The sequence below is a fragment of the Garra rufa genome, chromosome 7 (genome assembly GCF_049309525.1).
Source record: "Garra rufa chromosome 7, GarRuf1.0, whole genome shotgun sequence".
Taxonomy (NCBI): domain Eukaryota; kingdom Metazoa; phylum Chordata; class Actinopteri; order Cypriniformes; family Cyprinidae; genus Garra; species Garra rufa.
This window is the reverse complement of record NC_133367.1, coordinates 29,717,028-29,738,340: the sequence shown is the minus strand read 5'-3', so window position 1 is coordinate 29,738,340 and position 21,313 is coordinate 29,717,028. Positions and strand designations below refer to the sequence as shown.

The 21,313-nt window shown below is 42.7% G+C and overlaps 1 protein-coding gene across 1 annotated transcript; it reads left to right on the top strand.

Moving 5' to 3' along the window:
* Positions 1–1,096: 1,096 nt before the first annotated feature.
* zbtb7a (zinc finger and BTB domain containing 7a) lies at positions 1,097–20,026 on the top strand. Its single transcript, XM_073844121.1, has 4 exons — positions 1,097–1,204; positions 8,722–9,258; positions 9,339–10,192; positions 12,233–20,026. Exons 2-4 carry the CDS (start codon positions 8,800–8,802, stop codon positions 12,678–12,680), a joined length of 1,761 nt encoding a protein of 586 aa, XP_073700222.1. The 5' UTR covers positions 1,097–1,204; positions 8,722–8,799; the 3' UTR covers positions 12,681–20,026.
* Positions 20,027–21,313: the final 1,287 nt, after the last annotated feature.

Genomic DNA, 21,313 nt, shown 5'->3' with positions numbered 1-21,313 from the left:
ATCACTTCTGCAAATGTGTGCAGAAATGTGAATTTAGTAACTTGAAATGCACTTTTACAGCTTCTTTTAATTATGAATCAATTTTAAGCGTCCCAATTATACTGCCCTCTGTGTCTGGTGTGTGTTAGTTCATCATGCTCGTCTCCTACTTAATACTTCAGCATTAAAGCACAACTCGGTGTCATACACAATTACGCTCCTCTGCGTCCACTCCCTGTTTTACGGGAGAGTCCTCGATTGTACAGTCACTCTGAGAGAGGTCATATACTGCTCCTCCTGTTTTTGAGAACTTTCAGTCCAGCAGCAGGTAAGCGGGTGAACGGGTCTCTAAAGTGGTGGAGGATAATCCATGTCTGTCCCGCTGGTCGACTGCACTCATCGCTTCTCTCAGGATGATTCTGGTGAGTATGGAGAATCACAGTACGTTTAGTTTAGTTTAGTTGTTTGGTTACTTATTTTTAATTAACATTCGTGAGGGTTCGGTTGTTACATATAAAGTAGGAAGACGTGTCAAAAAGGTGTGTAGCAGTAAGTGAACAGTGTCAGTTCTATCCGACGACCCCTTGAGAGTAGGTACGCTCTGCGAGCTGTATTAGTTTGAGACAGTGGAGGGTGTGTGTATATGTATTGCGGGGGGGACTGCTGGCAGACCCTGAGTGTCCTGGAATGTGCCATGGCTTGTTCTGGGGTGGGACTCCATGACCTCAGGCAATGGGATGGGTGGGTGCGACTGCATTCGCACACACAGGGGAGAAAGAAGGACGGTTAACTCTCATTATTTTGGCACACGCGCTCACCCAAAGTACACGTGCAACACTCCAGCAAACAACTTAGTACAAATACAGGCCGGTTCTACCAGCGATATCCTTGTGAACTCTGTTGTTGTGTTGCTGTCATGAGTGCTGGTGGCCATTGTGCCATGATAACAGCCTTTACTGTATTCCCCAGAGATGAGCAGAGGAGAGCAGCATGGGGGAATGCTGTTTCTTTAAGAGAGAGGGAGAGCAAGAGAGAGAGAGAAAGGGAGGGACCTTTTTGCCCTCCAGAAACCAGGAAGGGAATTGAGTTGATCTGCTGGTGCTTGGTTAGCGCATACAGAGCTTTGAACAGCAGGGACGGCTAAGAGAGAGAGAGAGCTCCACAGAGGAGGAGAGAAGAGGAGGGAAGAGCTAACCCATAACAAGCACCGCCACGGCCATCGCAGGTGAGCTCGTTTCCCCCTGCTTGTCCCCCGTGTCGTCTGCCCAGGGCCTATCGACTGAAGGGAGCAAGGCTGAGGAGGAAGGAATGAGGGAGGGGGACAGAGAGGAGAGAGAGAGAGAATGTGTGTGTGTGGGGGGTAGGAGGGGGCTCCTGTGCCAATAAGGAATTATTCCTCTTTTTCTTTGGTCTTCCGAATAACTGCTTTGGTACACATTCGCTTCACTGGTGATGCTTCAATAAACTTTTTTTTTGTTTTTACAGTTGTTAACTTTTGTCGTTGTTGTTGTTTTGGAGGCAGCCCTTAAGGGGTGTGTTTGTCGGAGGTTAGACAAACGGAGAACGTAGTAGGAAGGAACCAAAATAAAATCCATAGGACAAGGTACAGTGCTACGCACTGGGGTCCACTTCTTTTTTTTAATTTTTTATAAACCTTTGGTGTCACTCATGAAGAAACATACTCTGATAACTTCTGCACACACCTTTCTGTCTCAAATTGCATTTACGCATTGATGATGGAATATTTTTAGGTTTAAAAAAATGTCTCATTTGGGTCAAGAATGCTGAATATGTCAGATGATGTGGTGTGCCAATATAAATTTAGTGTATTGAAGTTCTACAGAGTTGCGTTTGGATCCCTTTGTCTTTTTTTCATACGTACAGCGCTTGGCACTGCTTGTTGGCTGCTCTGTACTTTTAATACCTGGCATCCTGCTAGCAACACACGGTAGTATATAATTCAGCTCTGAATGCTTACGTTGAAGCAAGCTCTGCGATGTGGGGGTGGCAAGAGCAGACAGTTTGGGACTTGTAGTTCTTAGCAGTGGCCTAGAAGCAGGTGAAGTCATACTCGAGGACTGCGCTTCCCAGAGTGCTTTGCCCTTGGCCATACAGGAAAGGGAACAGCCAGTAGCCTATCCCAGTGGGGAGGTGTGGTGATTGAGGAGCGGGCAAGCCAATCGCAGAGGGGGAAGTGAAGCCAGAGCAGTGGGCTGAAAATAGAGTGGGGGAGTTAGTAGGTGTCTGCCTGTGTGGGATCAGGCAAGGGCTTGCCTGTGTAACTAGGGCCACTCGGAAGTTTCCTGTCTGCAGTTGCTCCAGACCAGAGCCCTGCCCAGGCACAGAGGCAGGCAGGCAGGCAGAGGGAGACTGAGCTGACCCACAGGGAAACGAAATTCTGGCCGGCCGGTAAGAGCTCCAAATGCACTCTCACTCTCTCTGGTGTCTGAGACGGGAAAGGCAAGCTAGAAGAGAAATAATGGAATCTTAAAAGGGGAAAGAGAGGGACTTGGCTTGATTAAGTTCAGAGCGCTTGACCCACTTGCAGATGGCATAGAGATGGAAAACGGAGGCCTGCTGTATTAAGGTATGACTTGGTGAGCTTCTGTGCAGCGAGTTTGACTTTCCGAATACTTTCTTAACTGAACTCTGTCTTTGTTGTGATTCTTATTTTTATCTGATCTGACTGTTACCAATTGTCGTTGTTGACTGTGGGTTTACCACTTTGGTATCTCCGGTGGACTGCTGAAGTGGTTTTGAATAAAGTGAAATTCACATCAAAGACATCCTGCTCATTGTGATCTCCAAGAACCTTGGACTTTGGAAAGTTTTTCCTCTTCTCTTGGCAGATGCCTTGTAGGCTCCTCTGCCCCCTCATTCTTTTTATAGCTGTGCCATAATGCACATCACCATCTCCCTTGGTAAGGGTCTTTAACGTGGACTTGTCAAATAAGTATACTGCATGTTTGTCCTGGACTCAAAGGCGTTGCAGGAAGCTGCAGTCTCTTTCGCTCTCGCTCTCTCTCTTTTTTTATTCAAAGATGTATGCAGATCATTTCCAACCCATACTTGCTCGACTCGTTTTCACTAGTGCGGGTACAGGGAGGACGCAAGGGGTATTTTTATTCACAGATGACGCCCAGTGTCTGAATAATGCACAGACAAGGCTCCTTGTCTCACTGGGGTGAGGCCGATCTTTATTGTCTTTTGCTTGTTTAAGTGGCAAAGAGATTCTTACCCACCATAAACCAGTTAACCCTGTATATAGTTAAATTACCTGGTAGGGTCGTTTCAGGACAGCGTTTACAACAGGTAAAGTATTTGTGAACTTTACGCTGATACACATCATGTAGTGATGTTTTTACTTTCGTACTAACGTGATGGGTTGCCTTGTTTTTTTTTTTTTAGCTTTTTAGAAACTGTTCCAGTGTGATTTGGTTAGTGTTTTATGCACTTGAATGTATGGAATATTCGACTAGCTTTTGAATGCTTATGAAATACAATTTTATTTGAACTTACACAATCCTTTTGAGAAGTTAGGTAAAATTGTGGTCTGTCATTGGGACATATAAAGCATCTGTTTTTGTGTCCTTGTGCAGTGCAGGACTGAGGGCTGAAGGCAGTAGAAGTTACCAGCAACTGTTTGCTAAACAGTATCTCTGAATAAGGTTTAGTTTTACTTACTAAGTCTGGGGGACAGTGGACGTTTGTGAAACATTTTTGAAGTGATCAAATTAAAGACAGATGCTGGGAGATGGGCTGCTGCAAGCTAGCATCACTATCGGTAATCAGAGAGCTCATCTCATTATTCTCTCATTGCGCTCTTTAAAGGGCCTTCTTCCACTTGTTCTTATCTGCTGAGAGTCTGTCGACATGATGACTGAGGCCTTCTTCTTGGTTTCCTTGACGGTAATGTGGAATCCAATTGCTGTAAGTTTATGCTCTCGCCCCCATTCGCTATTGTGGAGCTCGACCTCCAGCAGGTGGAGGAGTCCTTGACATACTTACCTTAGCACGTTCGTTCAGAGATACGCTGGGAGGTAGAGCTGAAAATGAAAATCCTGGGTGGGTTGTCATGTCGTTTTGCCTCCTCAGCAGAGGCAGAAGAGGGAAGTGGAAGCTGTGGTGGACTGGTGGTGGAGTGTGCAGCGCAGTGTCTGGGAGAGCTGGTCATCTGATAACAGAGCGGGTTCTGTTACACCATCACCAGAGTCACGCAGGAAGTCTTCTTCCGCCCAACCGGCCAGGCTGCCACTGCAGCAGACAAGCTCGAGACACGGACTGAGGCCTGAGCACAAGGGCACTGGAAGGGCTGGAGTAGCGCTGCCGCCATTACTCAATCTTGTTTCTGTTTCGTGTGTTGGTTTTCTTGCTCTTTCCTTATTTCCTGGCCCAGCCACAGTTTGTCCAAAAGACTCCGAAGTTGTGGGCAGCTCAAAGACAGATGCAGGGAGTTAGGCCTGGAAAAGTTTGGTCAAACTATGAGGGGGCGTCGTGGCATTTTCACACGTGGGCTTCATTCTAACATGGGATTCTAACAAAGCTGCTGCTGGTCGAGAAAGATTGTAGGCACGTTGTTGCTTTTCAAGCTGGGTTTCTTGACTTATCTGCTATACCTTTTGCTGTATGCTCTGCTCTTATCTGATCTGCATCTAAGACCTTTAATTTCTTACCATGAAGAGAACATAGTTTGCTCAAAGAAGAAGGTAATTTTCCAGCAACTAAAGTGAAGTAAAATAAAGAATTGCACTAGTGTGCACTTGTTTCAAGCAGCCTCACCCAATACCTTTTGGGGGGCATTGTGAATACAAGTCTGGATTTTTGGCAGCCTGCTGACATATCTCCAGTGAAACGGCCCAGCACTACAACTTTTTATCAGTTGTTCGCCCACTTCCTGCTTGCTCTTTTTGCGACCAATCATGCTTCCCTAACCAATTCTGGCAGGAGTGACTCATTTGCAGGGCCTTGCTCAAAATCCTGTTCTTCTTGGAACCAGTCAGCCCCTCTCCATACTGTTTATGATTATCCGGTAATATCCTCTCTGCCTTGACCTTGAACCCTGTCAACCTAGTGTAGTGACTCCACTTCCCTCCCTCATGAGGAGGAGCTAATCACACAAACACTAGCTCGTACATACATACATACATAGTGGACATGCATGTCGGAGAGATGCCCAGGGTCACATGTTTGTCATTAATCCTCTCAAAAGATTCTTTCGAAGGATTCCCAAGCTCTAGTGAAATACAAAGTGAAAGGTGTGACTTATGAAGAAAGTTAATAGCAAGACGCCGAAGTGTTTTTGTAAAACCCTCCTGCTTGTTTTGGTTTATGTCATAAGTCAATGTGTGTTCCTGGAATGTGTGGCATGTGCTTGCCTAAGATGTTTCATTCTGAGGTGTCAGTTTTTGGTTCATATAATGAGAACGTAAATTTGCCGTTTGGTGCTGGATTAGTGTTGTTTTAGAGTTAGTTGAGAGAAGAAGCAGCTGCATTCTAAGAACTTAATCTCCAAACACATTAACCACCCTTGACACAATTTGATTGACAGTAGTTACCTCATGATTTTTGTAAAAAGATTTTACTGTGTTGGTGGTATTTCGAACCGATTACACAACTTTTTTTACACAACTATTTCTGAACTAGTTATATCATACCAAAAGATAACATGTTAGTTGAACTTCTAAACTTGTTTGGTTTACACTTGCTCAGATTAATTAAAACAATACTCGTTAAGACAGTTTGACAGTCTCCGAAATCTATTTTCAATAGCCTCACTCACATTGGCTGGGAGGGGCTGTTAGGGGAGGGTTAGGGCTGGGGTGGGATGAGTATTCGCAGTAACTTGTGGTTTGACTTGCAAAGTAGTTGAGGCCAGTGTGTGCGGCCATCAGAAGAGGTCTGAAATGAGACGTTGGGGCCGTTGCATGGCCCCTGTCACCCATAGCCATGAATAAGTGATGAAGAATGTTGGGAGCCCTGAGAAGGTGTCAGGATCAGGTTTGTTTGCACTGTTTCCTCTTTCTTTCAGCTTTGCCCTGGGTTTATTCAGGGACATAGATGCTGCTTAACTAGTGCCGGGCTATCACCCACAAGCTGAAGTGCAGAGAAATGACTTTTGGTTTTGAGTGTCACTTATAAGAAACTCCCCTATGATAGCAAAACTACTCTTGCTGTCTTTGTCTGAAATTCATGTTTTCTTCAGGTGTGGCACAGGTTCCTTGTAAATCAAGGTAAATTGTCTGACCTGAAAAGGTATGTTTTAGTGTTTAATGAGACAAAACTGATCCTGTGCTATCCATTTAAAATAAACACCATTTTTGAGTCAGACAATTTTCCTTGATTTATGCGGAACCATACCTGGAAATACTTGTCTAACCCAACCTCCAGCCTGCCTTCTACCTTAACTTATTCAAATTCTCCGCAATAAAACAATGAGATAGAATGCACCTGTTAGGGTGGGGGGAGTTATCAGTGAGATAACAGAAAACCAAAGAGAAAAGTGTGTGGTATCAAAGCTTGCCCTACAGGTGCCCATCATTTAGCTCAAAGGTGAAGGTAGAGACAGAAAGAGAAGGGCTTAAGCCATTGGCTTATGGGCATTACCATCTAACTTAAACAAGTCAAGATGTGGTCCAGTGGGGGGACTATTATTGGAAAGGCTTCACTGAAGTGTGCTATATAGAATTGTGTAGTGCATATGTGCCCTAGATTATGGTATTTTCATCATATTCTGACACTGAACTCTTTAACTGTATTCGCTGAAGTTAGATGGCGTGAAAAAACGGCACACGAAAGGTGAGCCTGAATGTCATCCACAGTAATAATGCACGCAAGACAGGTAGTGGGGGTCGGATTTGCTGCTGTGTTTTAACTTCCCACTACCTCTCAGTTGCTACACCAATAGTGACCTGACTTGGTGCCAGCATTCAAGGTGTGGAGGAAGGCAGCTTTGTGCAAGCGTGAGAGAGAGAGAGAGAGAGCGAGCAAGCAGCCAGGTTGAGCAGGTCTTGCATACATACCAAGGGGCTTGATCTGAAGGAATGTCATTTGAATGCATTGCTCTTATTGAGTATAATCCCCCTGTGGCCTCACCCCCTGCTGGGTCACTCTGGCAGATGGAGGGGCGGGGGGTAGTTAGGCTGTTTGGTGTTCACGCGTGAACGTGTGTTTGCCAGTGGACAAATCAAGGAGGGTTGCCTTCCAGAGCCCCCCTCCCTCTACCCTCGCCTGTACTGCGGTCGATCATTTTAATCTCCCCCCACACGTGATCAAGGGGACAGGCCTTTCCTGAAACTTGGCACACAGTGCAGGGTGGGGTAACCGGCTCAGACCGGATTGACAACCTCCCTATTTAATACTGTTCCCTTGCAGCCCTGCGTGTGTCCTCCTACTCTTCCTCCTCCTCTAGTGGATTTTTTTTTCCACTCGGGCCTTTAGCCGGCAACCCCCTGCCCCCACCCCCCTTCCCCAGAAGCCAACTGACACGCAATTCAGTGCACATGGTGCCCAGCCCTACTCTATGTGCCGTGCACTCCCCCACCCCAGCAAAGCTGCACAGTACAGATTCTCCTTTTCCACTGCCATCATGACAGCAGGCTTGCCACCCTCTGACATGCTGCTACATTTTAATTCAGTTAACACTCTGAACTGATTGCTGTAAACTAGAAGGCTGTTTAGAGTGCTTTTCAAGACAGATTAAAGTCTCAAATGCCACAAGTTGAGGTCAAACAGCTTTTTTTGATAGCACAATGAGATGTTGTACATAACCTGTAGATTGTTTGATTGTTAAGATCACTTTAAAGCAACATTTTTGCCATCATCAGTACACAGCAAATCAATAAGGTTAGGCAAAGGATTTTACTAGTGAAAAAAACTGAGAAGGTAAACTGAACTGGAACATGTCATTATTATATGTGACCCTGGATGACAAAACCAGTCTTAAGTAGCACTGGTATATTTGTAGCAATAGCTGAAAATACATTGTATGGGTCAAAATGTTTGATTTTTCTTTTATGCCAAAAATAAATTTTGTAAATTTCCTACTATCAAAACTTAATTTTTGATTAGTAAAGTGCATTGCTAAGAACTTTATTTGGACAACTTACTCAGTATTTAGATTTTTTTCGCACCCTTAGATTCCTGATTTTTAAGTAGTTGTATCTCAGCCAAATATTGTCCTAACAAACTATACATCAACAGAAAGCTTATTTATTCAACTTTCAGTAGATGTATAAATATCAATTTCTGGAAATTGACCCTTATGACTGGTTTTGTGGTCCAAGGTCACATATGCATAATTGATACCTTTTCTTTATTTCAATAATTACACCAATTCACTGTGGACTTTAAAATAAGGCTTGCAACCAGCAGATTGTGTATTTGCAGTCATGGCCTTGTTTCTTCCATTTGCAGTTTAGATAATCTTGACCAGTGGTCTTTCATATAATAGCAACCATTTGGCCACTATCTATTAACCTCTCTGCATCATTTGCATACAGGGCTTGGTAATTCTACCCTGGACGGTGATGGAGTGGCCAAATGGTTGCTACTGGACAGCATAAATATGTTCAAACATAAAGTGTTAGTGTATTAAGCAGTAGCATGAATTGAGCTCTTTAGGTCAATAAAGTTTTAGATTGGAGAGTTTGAAAAATACTTGAGAAATGTTTCTCCCTCAATTTAGTATCAATAACATTTCTTTTAATCACTTTATGATTAGTAACTGTTATTTCTCTTAATTAGACAGGCAGACGGACAGACGGCAGGACGGACGGACGGGTGGCGGCTGCGATTGGCGGCTCGGCGGCAGGCTGGTGGAAAATGTCGTCGGGAGCAGGTGGGCGGGGAAGACGTGAGGCAAGGGCCTGTGGGGGTGCAGGCGAGGTAGAGGAAGGACCAGTGGGCATCCCCTTCCCTGAGCACAGCGCTGACCTGCTGGGCAGTCTCAACCGGCAACGGCTAAGTGGACTGCTGTGCGATGTGCTACTAGTGGCTCAAGAGAGAGAATTCCCTGCCCACCGCTCCGTGTTGGCCTCCTGCAGCACCTACTTCCACAAGCTTTTCACCTCGGGCCTGGCTGCTGACCGCCAGAAAGTCTATGCGCTGGACTTTGTGCGGCCTGAGGCGCTGGCCGCCCTCTTGGACTTTGCCTACACGGCCACACTCACAGTCAGCCGCAACAGTGTGGTTGACATTTTAAGCGCCGCCCGTGTGCTGGAGATCTCACCCGTCCAAGACGTCTGCACACACCTGCTGGACACCAAAGTGCTCTCCCCGCCGGTGGGTAACGTGTGTTTCTTACAACTTGGCTATTGAATGTTCTGGGCGATATGATGACGTAGTCCCGTTTCTTTTTGCAGGCGGGCAGTGAGCAAGAAGAAGACCAGGAAGAGGAGGAGCGAGGAAAGAATGGAAAAGAGCAGGGCATCCGGCTGCGTGCCCGTGAGTACTTGGAGTTCTTCCAGAGGGGGGCGCATTGGGGTAGCAGCTGCAGCACGCCAGAGCTCAGGGACCTGCCCGCACACCTGCACTTTAGCCAACGCAATGGCGCTGACAGCAATGGCACGCCCATCGGCCCTGCTGACTACTACTCCTCCCTGGCCCAAGCCCTATCGCAGCCGCCTCGTGACCCTGAAGATGAGAACGTGGATGAGGAGTGCCAGGATGGACCTTCAGTTCTAGCTCGAGGGAAAGGTGCAGAGGCTATGATGTCCCTTTATGCTCCCACTCAGAATGGACATTACTACCTCCATCAAGCAGAGCCCAAATCAGAGAGAGAGGTGGAGGGGACAGGTGAGCGGGAGCACGAACAAGGCCCAGCCAGTGCTTTGCTACAACAGATGATGGACTCCTTGGAGCGGAAAAGGGAACAGGCCACGGCAGGTGGTGGGGCTGAGGAGGACGGGCCGGAGGGCGAAGAGCCAGATGTGGAGTTTTACTTGAAGTACTTTAATAGTGTGCAGAATGAGGAAGTCGCCAGTGCCCCGATGTCTCCAAGTTTGCTACCACTGTGGTCACTAAGGGGCAACGGAGGTGGAAACCAAGCGACTGGAGGGGGTAACAATAGTGAGAGGAAGATGCGCTCTAAGGCCTTCCAGAAGTGCCCTATCTGCTCCAAGGTCATCCAAGGTGCAGGCAAGCTTCCACGCCACATCCGTACACACACAGGAGAAAAGCCCTACGAATGCGCCATCTGCAAAGTGCGATTCACCAGGTATGCCTTTGAGAGCATCTTGCGTGCGATCAAATTTAAATGGTCAGGTATTCAGTATACTAAAGAGAACACAGTCAGCCATAAAGTTGTGTTTTATGTTGACAGAAAGGCTGCATGACAAAGTCCTGGAATTTTAACAAGGGGGGTCCAATAAAAGTGGGTTGTGGTAGCACAGCCTGGTCTGCTGTTATCAAAGATGATGCTGTTATAAAACTCTCCATACCGATATTGAAAGGGATTACAGTACGGTGGCCTATCTACGCCAGTGAGTCAGCTGAACTTGTGACCCTGGGTGTTACGTTGATTATTGCCCCTGGCACATACAGCCCCTCTTTCCGACAAATACTGCATCTCTGTTAGCAAGCTGCTTGCGTGGCTTACCCTGCACTTAAGGGCATCACCTCTTCCACGAAACCATCGCCTTAATGAATTAATCAGGAGACACACATTGGAAATAGACACTGCGCCAAAAATATCCAGTACCCTATTTGCGTAGAGATGGATCTAAATTTGCCACCTAAATACGCCACCTATTGGGAAGGGGTACTGTAATCTTAATCCTGTTTGATCAGGGTTAAGAGTGCGCTTCACTCACACTGCAATAAATCAATCCCATCTTCTAAATAATTCATCTCTCTGTGCCCCACTCTGTTACATTGAGCGTATGTGCGTGAAAACACGTTCTCTCACAGGCGCGTATGTATATATCGTCCGTATTTTGCAGAATGAATGCGAAAGTGGAGAAAACTACGAGTGAGAGAATCTCCAGATACATTCGAACATGTTTAAATACACAAGTAGGCGTCATCGTGTGCACGTTTGTGTTTACATATTCGGGCGTGTGTCTGTCCATGGACGCAAGCGAGTGCCTATGTGTGTTCGGTAAGCCTCCAGTATTCTGGACGGGTCAACCACCCTAGTTTGTTTAGTTGTACTCTGCCCCGGTCACAAGCTTAGGGGGAGGGACTGAGTAGGGTAAGCTGAGAGCAGAGTCTTACAACAGAGGGCCTTGCATTTGACACCACGTTATAGCTCCCTTATTGGTGCAAAACAATACACTTTGACAGTACACTGTCTCTTGTTGAAGAAAGCCTACTCTTTAGCCATAGTGTGCCTCGGAAGTCAGAAATGTATATAAACTGATGACCAACATGAAGTTAGACTAACATTTAGGAAATATAGAGTGCAAAATTTGGTTTTAATAGTGCTTTGAAATTGTTCGAGGACAATTGAGGAAAGACATTAAAGGTTAAACCACATTCTTCCAAACCTGTTCTTCAACCCAGCACACCTTTTGATTTTCGATCTTACACTGGTTTCTTCCCATAAACTAAACGCTCTCCTCAGTTGAACTCCGACACCACAGAAGATTTAAATTTTTGCTTGTAAAATAAGCGCAATTGCGCATTTTGAAGTGGCTCTTTTGGGAAACATAGGGCCCACTATGACTCTGAACTGAACGTTGAGCCCTTTGGTGCCTCATTGGCCTAAAAAGAAATTATGGTGATAAAGCTGTGAGCTTTATGGCTCTTTTCCTCATATGACCTTGGGTGGTTTCGTCACAAAAGAATGATAAATAAACTTGACTTTACTCTAAAAGGAAAGATAAGGAGGTCAGACTCCTTTTGAGAACACATGTTGTCTTTGATGTGCAAATCTTTAGATTTTTGTTTATATGTAGTTTATGTAATATATGCGTGCATGTTTGCCTTTGCTAATGATCTGTGTGGCTAACCTTACCGGTGTGTCTTGTAAATCAACATCAGGCAGTAGTTAGTGACTCACCCCACTGTCATAAATGGTCTTTCTGGCACATCGAGTAATTTGGGAGTGGGCATTTTAAAGAATTATAAGTGCATTAAGTGTATTAAGCATGTATTTGTGCATATAATGGTGTTGTTTTGTAAAACCCCAGCCTTAAATTGCCATTCACTTACCTGAACAGTGTACTTACCTTAGACTAGGTATTTAATTCGCACAAACCCATGGCTAGCGGCTTATCTGAAGTTTTCGTGTGCTTTTTTTTTTTTTTTTTTTTAGGCAGGACAAGCTAAAGGTTCACATGCGCAAGCATACGGGAGAAAAGCCTTACCTGTGTACTCAGTGTGGCGCCGCCTTTGCCCACAACTACGACCTGAAGAATCACATGCGCGTGCACACAGGCTTGCGGCCCTACCAGTGCTCCAGCTGTTTTAAAACCTTTGTACGCTCGGACCACCTCCACCGCCATCTCAAGAAAGACGGCTGCAACGGCATCCCTTCCCGTCGAGGCCGCAAGCCACGCATACGAGATTCTGAGCTCCTGGAAGGTCCTATGGAACTTCACGGCCCAGAAGCAGACATCGAGAGAGGTCGGCAGCTTTCGGACAGGGGCACCGGAACAGCAGTCATGGAGGAAAATCACGGTAGTCACACGCACAGTCCGGCTGCCGATGGGGAAGGTAGTGAAGAGTTGACCTCTGGACAAAGGAACTTCGTGACAACATGAATCGGACTTCGTCAGAGAGGGCTTTACTCAACTGAAACAGAAGAGGAAGAACGAAAGCGAAAAATAAGAAAAACAAAAAAAACCTACATGGTCCTCTTTAAAAAAACAAATCAGGGTGTCACGCAAATCTAATCTTCTAGTTTCTTTTTCCTCCTTTTTTTAGCTTCTGCATTCCGCATAGAGACTAACCACCAAGTTACTGGTATGTTGGAAGAGCGAAGAGCACTTCAAATCACTCACCCGTGCTGTCACCATCTTTCTGGGTCTTTTTGTTGGTGTTTTTGTAACAATGGCGTACGAGAAAAAGCTACTATGCAGTTTAAACAAGTTCCTCATCTCTGGGTTGCATCTACAGGGCCTTGTCTTAAAAAGTAAGGTGTCAAACACCAGGCTGACTGCTGCTTCAACAGGTTAGCTACGAACGGTCTAAGATGCGATCAAGGCAACCAATAGATCTCTTTTTCTAATGCAACGAGAAACATGTACATACACTATAAAAAATTCTATTGTCTCAGATTGCAATATATGCAATACTCTGATGCAGCACCTTTTTTCTAAATGTTCCAGAAAGAATTGGACAGGGGTTTGATTTAAAGTGTTACTTTCTCTATAAAAGATGTTTTCATTTGTTTAGTTTTTTTGGTGTAACAGGTTACCGTTTTGAGTCGAATCTACATGGGGAGATTTCGTTAATTTCGTTGTTTCTGGCAGGGAGAGGGTAAGACAAGGGATGAGGTCCTGTGTTTCTAAAGCACTACCTTCATCTGTTCGCCACTGGGCACAATCATGTTCAATCTTACCTCTCACAGGCCTGCTTTTCCTTATATTCTCTCTTATTTTGGGGATTGTCTTAATATTTTGTCATTTGATTTTTCTTTTGACCTTCGAGTTGACTTTTGGGTACTTGACACTTTACATTTGTATACGTGTGTATATATTAGGTTGTAATCTTATGAGACCCTTTATAAGACGTATATTGCAGATAGATAGGGTTACATCTTCCTTCAGCTTCACTCCAGGTTTCTCACCGCGCTAAGTTTGCAGGGGGAAACACGCTGTTTGATGTTTTAGAGAATTATTATTGAGAAACCCATTTTTTTCCTAAGCTGCACTTAATGGAACCCAGAAGTTTCCGCCCAAAGTATGAATTGTGATAAATGTGCTTCATTTCGAGTCTTTCTGCAGGAGATTGAAACTGTATGCAACAGATGAGTGAGTTCACCCCTGTTATACAAACGGCTGGTGAACAACTTAAGCAGGGAATCGTTTATTTGTTTGTTTGTTTCCGCGACGGCAGGAGAGATAAAGAGCGAGCACCTTTTTTATGCATTTGCACAGCTTTACTAAAGATATCCAATGGAGATAGAGAAATATCTATTTATGGAGGCAGTTTGGGTTGAGGAGAGATACAAAGTGCTTATTCAATTTCTTTGCCCAAGGGACCACGGAAGAAAAAAAAAAAATCTGAAACAACCTGAGCGATAAATGAGCAATAAATTAACGTCCAATTCCAAATAAGCACACAGCTGTAGCCGAGTAAAAGGGAGGGTCCAGTTTTTAGTGTAAAATGTGAGCGTCATTATTAAACGCAATGTATATAGATACAAAATGGGATCAGTTATACAAACTTTATCGCCTTTTTTCAATGCAAATGACTGGGCAAAGTTTTGAAAGAAAGTGTCCTGAAAACCAAGACCTTTATTTTAAAATAATATGTGCTTCCTTGTGCTGGTAAGAGAGAGGGTGCAGCAACATCCTATGGCCACATCAGAGCAGAATGACTCACTGAGAGGGGCCTGGAGCGTCAGCAGGCACTTTGTGGGCACGTTGAGACAGGCTCTCCCCAAAATCCAGCAGAGTGGGTGCTATGGTTAAATTAGGACTAAGGCGGAGCCTTTAAGAGCCGATGAAGTGACACATTTGAACCAAACTTTCTAGGCGCATGCGTTCTAGAAAGTGTATACGGTGACTACGGTTAAAGCCGTGGCATCATACCCTGTTTATTGGCCTTTTGCACCTTAATAAGAAAGAAGCGAGATTTGAATGCACTTTGTTACTGAGAGGGGCACTTTTGAGTCTAGAAACGGGTACCTTCAAACAAAAGAGCAAACATGCTAAACAAAAATATAAAGGCCCATCCGAGTAGTAACACTTTAGTATTTTTTTTATTTAATTTTTTTTTATTATTATTATTTTGGCTTCGTAAGTGTTTAGGCCTCGACACCGAGCTGCCAAAAAGTGCAGTCACTCGAGAGTTTGTTAGAAGAGTAACAAAGAATAATAAAGGAGATATGAAAGAGTAATGAATAATTGCACTTAAAGTTGATCGAAAAGTTCTCTATTTTGTCTTAATACGGAAGAGCATCAAGATGTGCAGGGATTTACGATAATTACCTACAACTACATACTCCTCCTTTTTAGTTTCTGTCGGTGCATTGTGATATGCTGAGTTTCGCTGGTCAAGTGTAGTGTTGTAGGCCACACCCTAAGCATCACACTACTGTAAGTTACGAAGAACGATTTCGTGTGACTGGACGACACGGTGGAATTAATCCTTCTGGAAATTCCAGTGTGAGAGCTTGTGTTTTTCACACCCCAAAACACTCAGTTAATAATACATCACATGCCTGCAAGGGTGTGTGGTAACACATTGACCTAGACCATCTCTTATCAACCGTTTCACTCATCGCCTGCGTCCATCCCGTACTTATCTTTTAGATTTGTTCCGGGATGTATTTGTACCAACACTCTTAAAAATAAAGGTTCTTTATTGGAAGAACCTTCCATGGAAACTTTCAAATGCAGAAAAGGTTTTAAAATGTTCTTTAAAATGGTTCTTCTATGGCTTTCTAACTGCAAAACCTTTATTTTTAAGAGTGTATACCACGACCCAAATTTATTCTCCCTCGTTGTAGATGCAGAAGTTGGAGTCAAATTGTTGTTGAAAAAGCCTACTTGAGTTCCCTTTCTGTCTATTGTTTTTATTTCTTCTGTGATACAGAGTGTGAGAGTTTCAAATTTGCGATGCTTTTGTTTTGTTGTAAAATGTGTTGCTGCAGCTTGTTTGTTTTTATAGAGAAGATAATGCTAGCTTTGTGGGGTTTAGGGTTAAATGGTGGTGGATCATAGGGAGGGTTAGGTGGGTGGGAGGGTAAGGGAGGTACAAAGCCTGATAGCACTGGAAATGGTGCTTTAGCTGAGAATGAGTTTTTGCACTAAAAGTCACTCATGTCCTTGTCCTTGGAGGAGGGGGGACTGGAGAACCGGGCAAGGCCTTTGAGTTTCTGTGAACGCAGAGTCTGTTTAATCTCCACTTTACTTCCCAACTGCAATTAACTCTTTGAAGACCAAAGTAGGAAAAGACTAGGATTACTTGAAGACCGTTCGAAGAACGAGGTGAATCTTGCATTTTCAAGCAGAACGAGTGTAGGTCAAGAGTCCAAAGCAACTACAAGAGAAATAAGCCGCTTGAGGAAAGACAGTATTCACGGAATGGCTTTTTTCCAATGGTTAACAGGATCAAACCCTAAGCATCTGTGTCTGCGAAGCAGTTTGGTGGAGTTATTAGAGGTCTTTGTGAGTTTGCACAGACTCATTGGCTTGATCTGGAAGGGGGGCAGGGGGGCGTAAACTTTGTTCAGTGGGTCCAAACGGAGTCGGGGCAGAGTCTTGAAGCTTGACAAGTGGAGAAGGATTTTGGAGAGAATGTGCCTTAACTTAAAAGGAGATTGGGAAGAGGATTCAAAAGATGGCTTCCATTCCAGCTTCCCAAACGATTCTTGAATACTTATGGAGTCCAGAGATTGTCTACTACACCTCAACTTGTAAATACAACTAGCTAAAACTTGGTTAAAAAAAAAAAAAGTTGATTGCAGTGAGGAGATTCTGTCATCTTCCATTTAGCGCTGTTTATTGCTTCCGCCCCGATCGTGACTCCACTGACAGACACTACAGCGAGAAAGTGTCTCAAACAACCATTTCCATGACTTTAAAAGCACCATGTATGTAATATCCAAATATTAATCTATTTGTGTCTTTATTTGTTTAATTTATTGGACAGGATGTCAAAAAGCATTAAAGATTACAATGACAGTGATAACCGTAATAATCATGGAGGAGGATGATCTTATTACTCTAATTCTAGATGTTCTGGCTGGGTCGAAGCACAACTAGCTGAGGACGACATAATGCATGGCTAGATTCGCACAGTTGTTCTCACCTGATCCACTGCTGTTTGATGCCCAGCGGGCATGTTGCACAAGGAGTGCAGTTCGGGCAGGGGAACTATGTCTTAAAAGGGGGGTTTGGAGAGCCTCGTCAGGTATTGCTGTGCCATTCTGTATACCTAAGGAATTTATAGCCATCTACGTTTTTGACTGCCTCAGCTGGTTATGTTTCACTGATCGAGGAGATGTTCTGGAGAGCAGATGTCAGGGGTTGTGGTGGGAGGCAAGGGGGGATTTTGGGATTATGGGCCATTGTCTATGCTTCTCAGGTTAAATAATCACGGCAGTCCATGTCCATTTTCGTCGTTTGGTTTAAGCTCAAATTTTGCCTTCTGTGTAATCAAAGCTTTATTGTACTGAGAGTACACCAACCGAATATATATTATGAGTTTTGAAGATGATATCGAAAGCCAACTACCCGTGTGACCACAACACCCTCATTTTTGTTTTGCCTAATAACTGTACGTGTTCTAGTGTAGAAACACAATGGCAAATGTGTTTTTTTGATGTTTTAACATTCTAAAATGATAAGAGGTGTATTGTCTCAGAATGAGAATTGTGGGATGGAGACAAGAAGTCTGAGGTCTTCAACAAGTCAAGGATGCATTCCATAACTTCCTCTTAATAGCTGTTAGAACGAACAGATGCAGGTAGACGGAAAAAGAGGCGGCGGTTTCTTGAGTCTTAAAGGAAAGTTTTCCTCTACCCAGAATGTGCAGGGAAGAAAGTGTGTCTGGCTTCACAAAGCCATCAAGCTGATAGCAGTTCTGTGATTGTAACAAAAAAGCACTTTGCGAAAGGCCATCCAGAATATTGTGTGCTGTCTCCTTTGATTATTACTGTTGTTGTTATTGTTGTTGTTTTTTTTCATCTTGTTAATGCAATTTTTTGTTATCTCATTGTGGATGTAATGATTTATTTAAATGCAAAAACTACATGAAAAAAGAAACTTGAACATGCGATATATTTGGGTTGAAGTCCATTTGAACTGCCGCCCCGTACCACACACATCTCTGGAAATACAGACGAAACAATGTTCAAGTTGTCATACATGTTTTCTTTCGACAGTTTTGCACCTTTAAACCCATTATAAAGGACTTTGCTTAAAGGACATTTCTTCCTGGGTTTCCATTGTTCTGCAATATGCTTCATAGACAAATACAGAATTTATAAGTACGTAGATCTAGATTGGTATTGTTAGGGTTTAACCCAAGCAATGTCCACTAAAAGGCTGCAGATATGCAACAATGGACCATTATACAACTTTCCTGCATATGGACAATATACAATATTGCTTTCCTTCTGTTGTTAGACAGTAAAATGTATTTTCCATAATGTTTTTGCATAAAGTTTAAGAGTTTATAAGGGACTCGTTATGTACTCTATTCCAAATTATCGTTTCTCACATCGAATCTGTACGCTTAATTCATTACATGGGTAATCGGCTGAACGGACGCAAGCTCTGCACAATAAATAACTCATTTTCAGGCTTTGGGGGCACTTTTTAACACTTTGGGGCGGCAGAAAATTCCCAGTGTCTCAGGCTTGGACAGCAGAAACCCTTTTTTTGTTTTGTTAATTCAAGTCCTGTTCCTTTCCATTGTCTGTCAGTGTGTGTTGAAGCTATTGAGATGTACAGGAGAATTTGGGAGAATTTGCACTTTTGGCGATGAAAAGAATTTGTATTGTATATGAGACCACTAAATCTACATCGTCTAAATCAAACAATTCCATGTTGTTTTTCCTTTTTCCTTTTATTCTTTTTCTTTTTTTTGTTTTGTTTTATTTTTACAAAATATATCCAAAAATGTCTGACGTTTAAGAAATAAGACATTTCTATTAAAAACAGAATGTTTACGACCTTCCTGTCTTTGTATGCTATGTTGTTTCTAAAAAAATATAGAGGTTAAATGTCATTTTTGGTTCCCCAAAGAACTTTTCAGTGAACAGTTCTTAAATGAACCATTTCGAAGAACATTTTGAAAATCTAAAGAATCTTTTTTTTCACTATAAAGTACATTTTCTGCATTTGAAATGTTAAATGGATGTTCAAGGTTCTTCATGGAACCATCGATGCTAATAAAGAACCTTTATTCTTAAGAGTGTGTCTCAACCCTGCTGGAAAAACACTTCTTAAAACCTACCACACTCTTGAAAATAAAAGGGGTGTTTTAGTGCTGATGCCATAGAAGAATTATTTTTGGTTCCTCGAAGAACATTTCAGTGAACCGTTCTTAGAAGAACCATTTTGAAAATCTAAAGAACCTTTTCTGCATTTGAAAGGTTCCATGGATGTTCAAGGTTCTTCATGGAACCATCAATGTCAATAAAGAACCTTTATTTTTAAGAGTGTCTCAACCCTGCTGGAAAAACATTTCTTAAAACTTACCACACTCTTAAAAATAAAGACTCCAAAGGCTTTTTTTTTGCAGTCATGCCATTGAAGAACCATTGTTGGTTCCCCAAAGAACCTTTCAGTGAACAATTCTTAAATTAACTATTTCACCTTTTTTCACTATAAAGTACCTTTTCTGCATTTGAAAGGTTCCATGGATGTTCAAGGTTCTTCATGGAACCATCGATGCTAATAAAGAACCTTTATTTTTAAGAGTGTCTCAACCCAGCTAGAAAAACACTTTTTAAAACCTACCACACTCTTGAAAATAAAAACTCCAAAGGGGTGTTTTTGTGGTGATGCCATAGAAGAACCATTTTTGGTTCCTCACCTCAACCTTTCAATGAACAGTTCTTAAAAGAGCCATTTTGAAGAACATTTTAAAAATCTAAAGAACTTTTTCTGCATTTGAAAGGTTCCATGGATGATGAAGGTTCTTCATGGAACCATCGATGCCAATAAAGAATCGTTATTTTTTTGCTGGTGTTAAGATGGTCTTCCAGCCTGGCTAAGCTGGAGTTTACTTAGGAGGCCAGCGGCACAAAAAGTACCTAAAACCCCTCTAAAACCAGCCAGGCTGGAACACCAGCTTATAGATGAAGATGTTTTTTTCAGTTGTGAATGTACGGTGTTTGCAATTTCAGAGTAAACAAAACTGTACTTATCTTTTTCCTTGATCTTTTCTAAGTTGTGTTCTTTAACTTAATACTGACACCTATCAGTGTGGATGCAACATCACATAAAAGTGAAGTTTTACGTGTCTAAGTCTAAGTCTGTATTTGCAAATTTTTTGTTTATTTATTCCTCAAATTACAGTGCCTGATAATAGAGAGGTTACCGAGATTAAGTTGTCACTATTTGGCTGATCATGTGATCTCAACTTCATCTTTATGAGTAAAAAGCTTTTTTTCTCACATGAGCCTCCTTATCCAGACATATTTTATAGATCAAGATTTCTCTCACCAGAATATGTGTGACATATGAGGTGTCTGCTATTAATTTGATTATATAACTTGTGTGCAAATCAAATATAACACTTATTATTTTGAATAAATTGTGGCTACGGACAAATTATGCCTTTCTGTAGCTGGTTTCCATCTTGGTCCAGCAACTTACAAGGTGGTCCTACTAGTTTAAGATGGTAATGCTGCATTCCAGACAACTTGAAATTAAGATTTTTCCCACCTCCTACTTGGAAATAACGTCTGGAACATCGTTTTAGTTTGGATATCCGACCTGTAAACTCGGGCCAAATCGATCTACCCTGACCTCAGTATATGTGGAGCTACCATGTCAAACTTAAAAACATTAGACAGTTTATAAAATGACACCTTAATTATAGCTTTTCATCAGCTGTTTTCAAGTATTGTTATTTTTTATCTGTTTTTGCCATAATTGACACAAAGTGACATATCTGTGACCCTGGACCACAAAACCAGTCTTAAGTAGTACGGGTATATTTGTAGCAATAGTCAAAAATACAATGTATAGGTCAAAACTGTCGATTTTTCTTTTATGCCAAAAATCAGATATTTTGTAAATTTCCTACCGTGAATATATTAAAACCTAATTTCTAATTTGTAATATGTGTTGCTAAAAACATCATTTAGACAACTTCCTCAATATTTAGATTTAGGGCCTCATTTATAAAGCATACGTACGCTCAGATTTGATTTTAGAGTGTGTGTGCGCTTAAAAACTGGCTCTGACGTAGAAAAGTGCTTAGTGTCACGTCAGGGCCCAGACGTACACTTTTTCTTGTCAGAGTACTGCAGGTTTTTATAAATGTAAGTTGTTCTCGCAGCTCGCTGTTCTAAATTTGAATGATAATGGTGATCTTTTATATGTTAATGACATTAATTAGGAGTCGTTTACAAGGCAGAGAGCTTACGCTGTGCGTAAGTTCAAGATCATTAGCGATTTATAGATTTCACATCTGAAAGAGACACGTCCATGGGTTTTCAAATAGCTGTATCCTAATATGTGACCCTGGACCCCAAAACCAGTCTTAG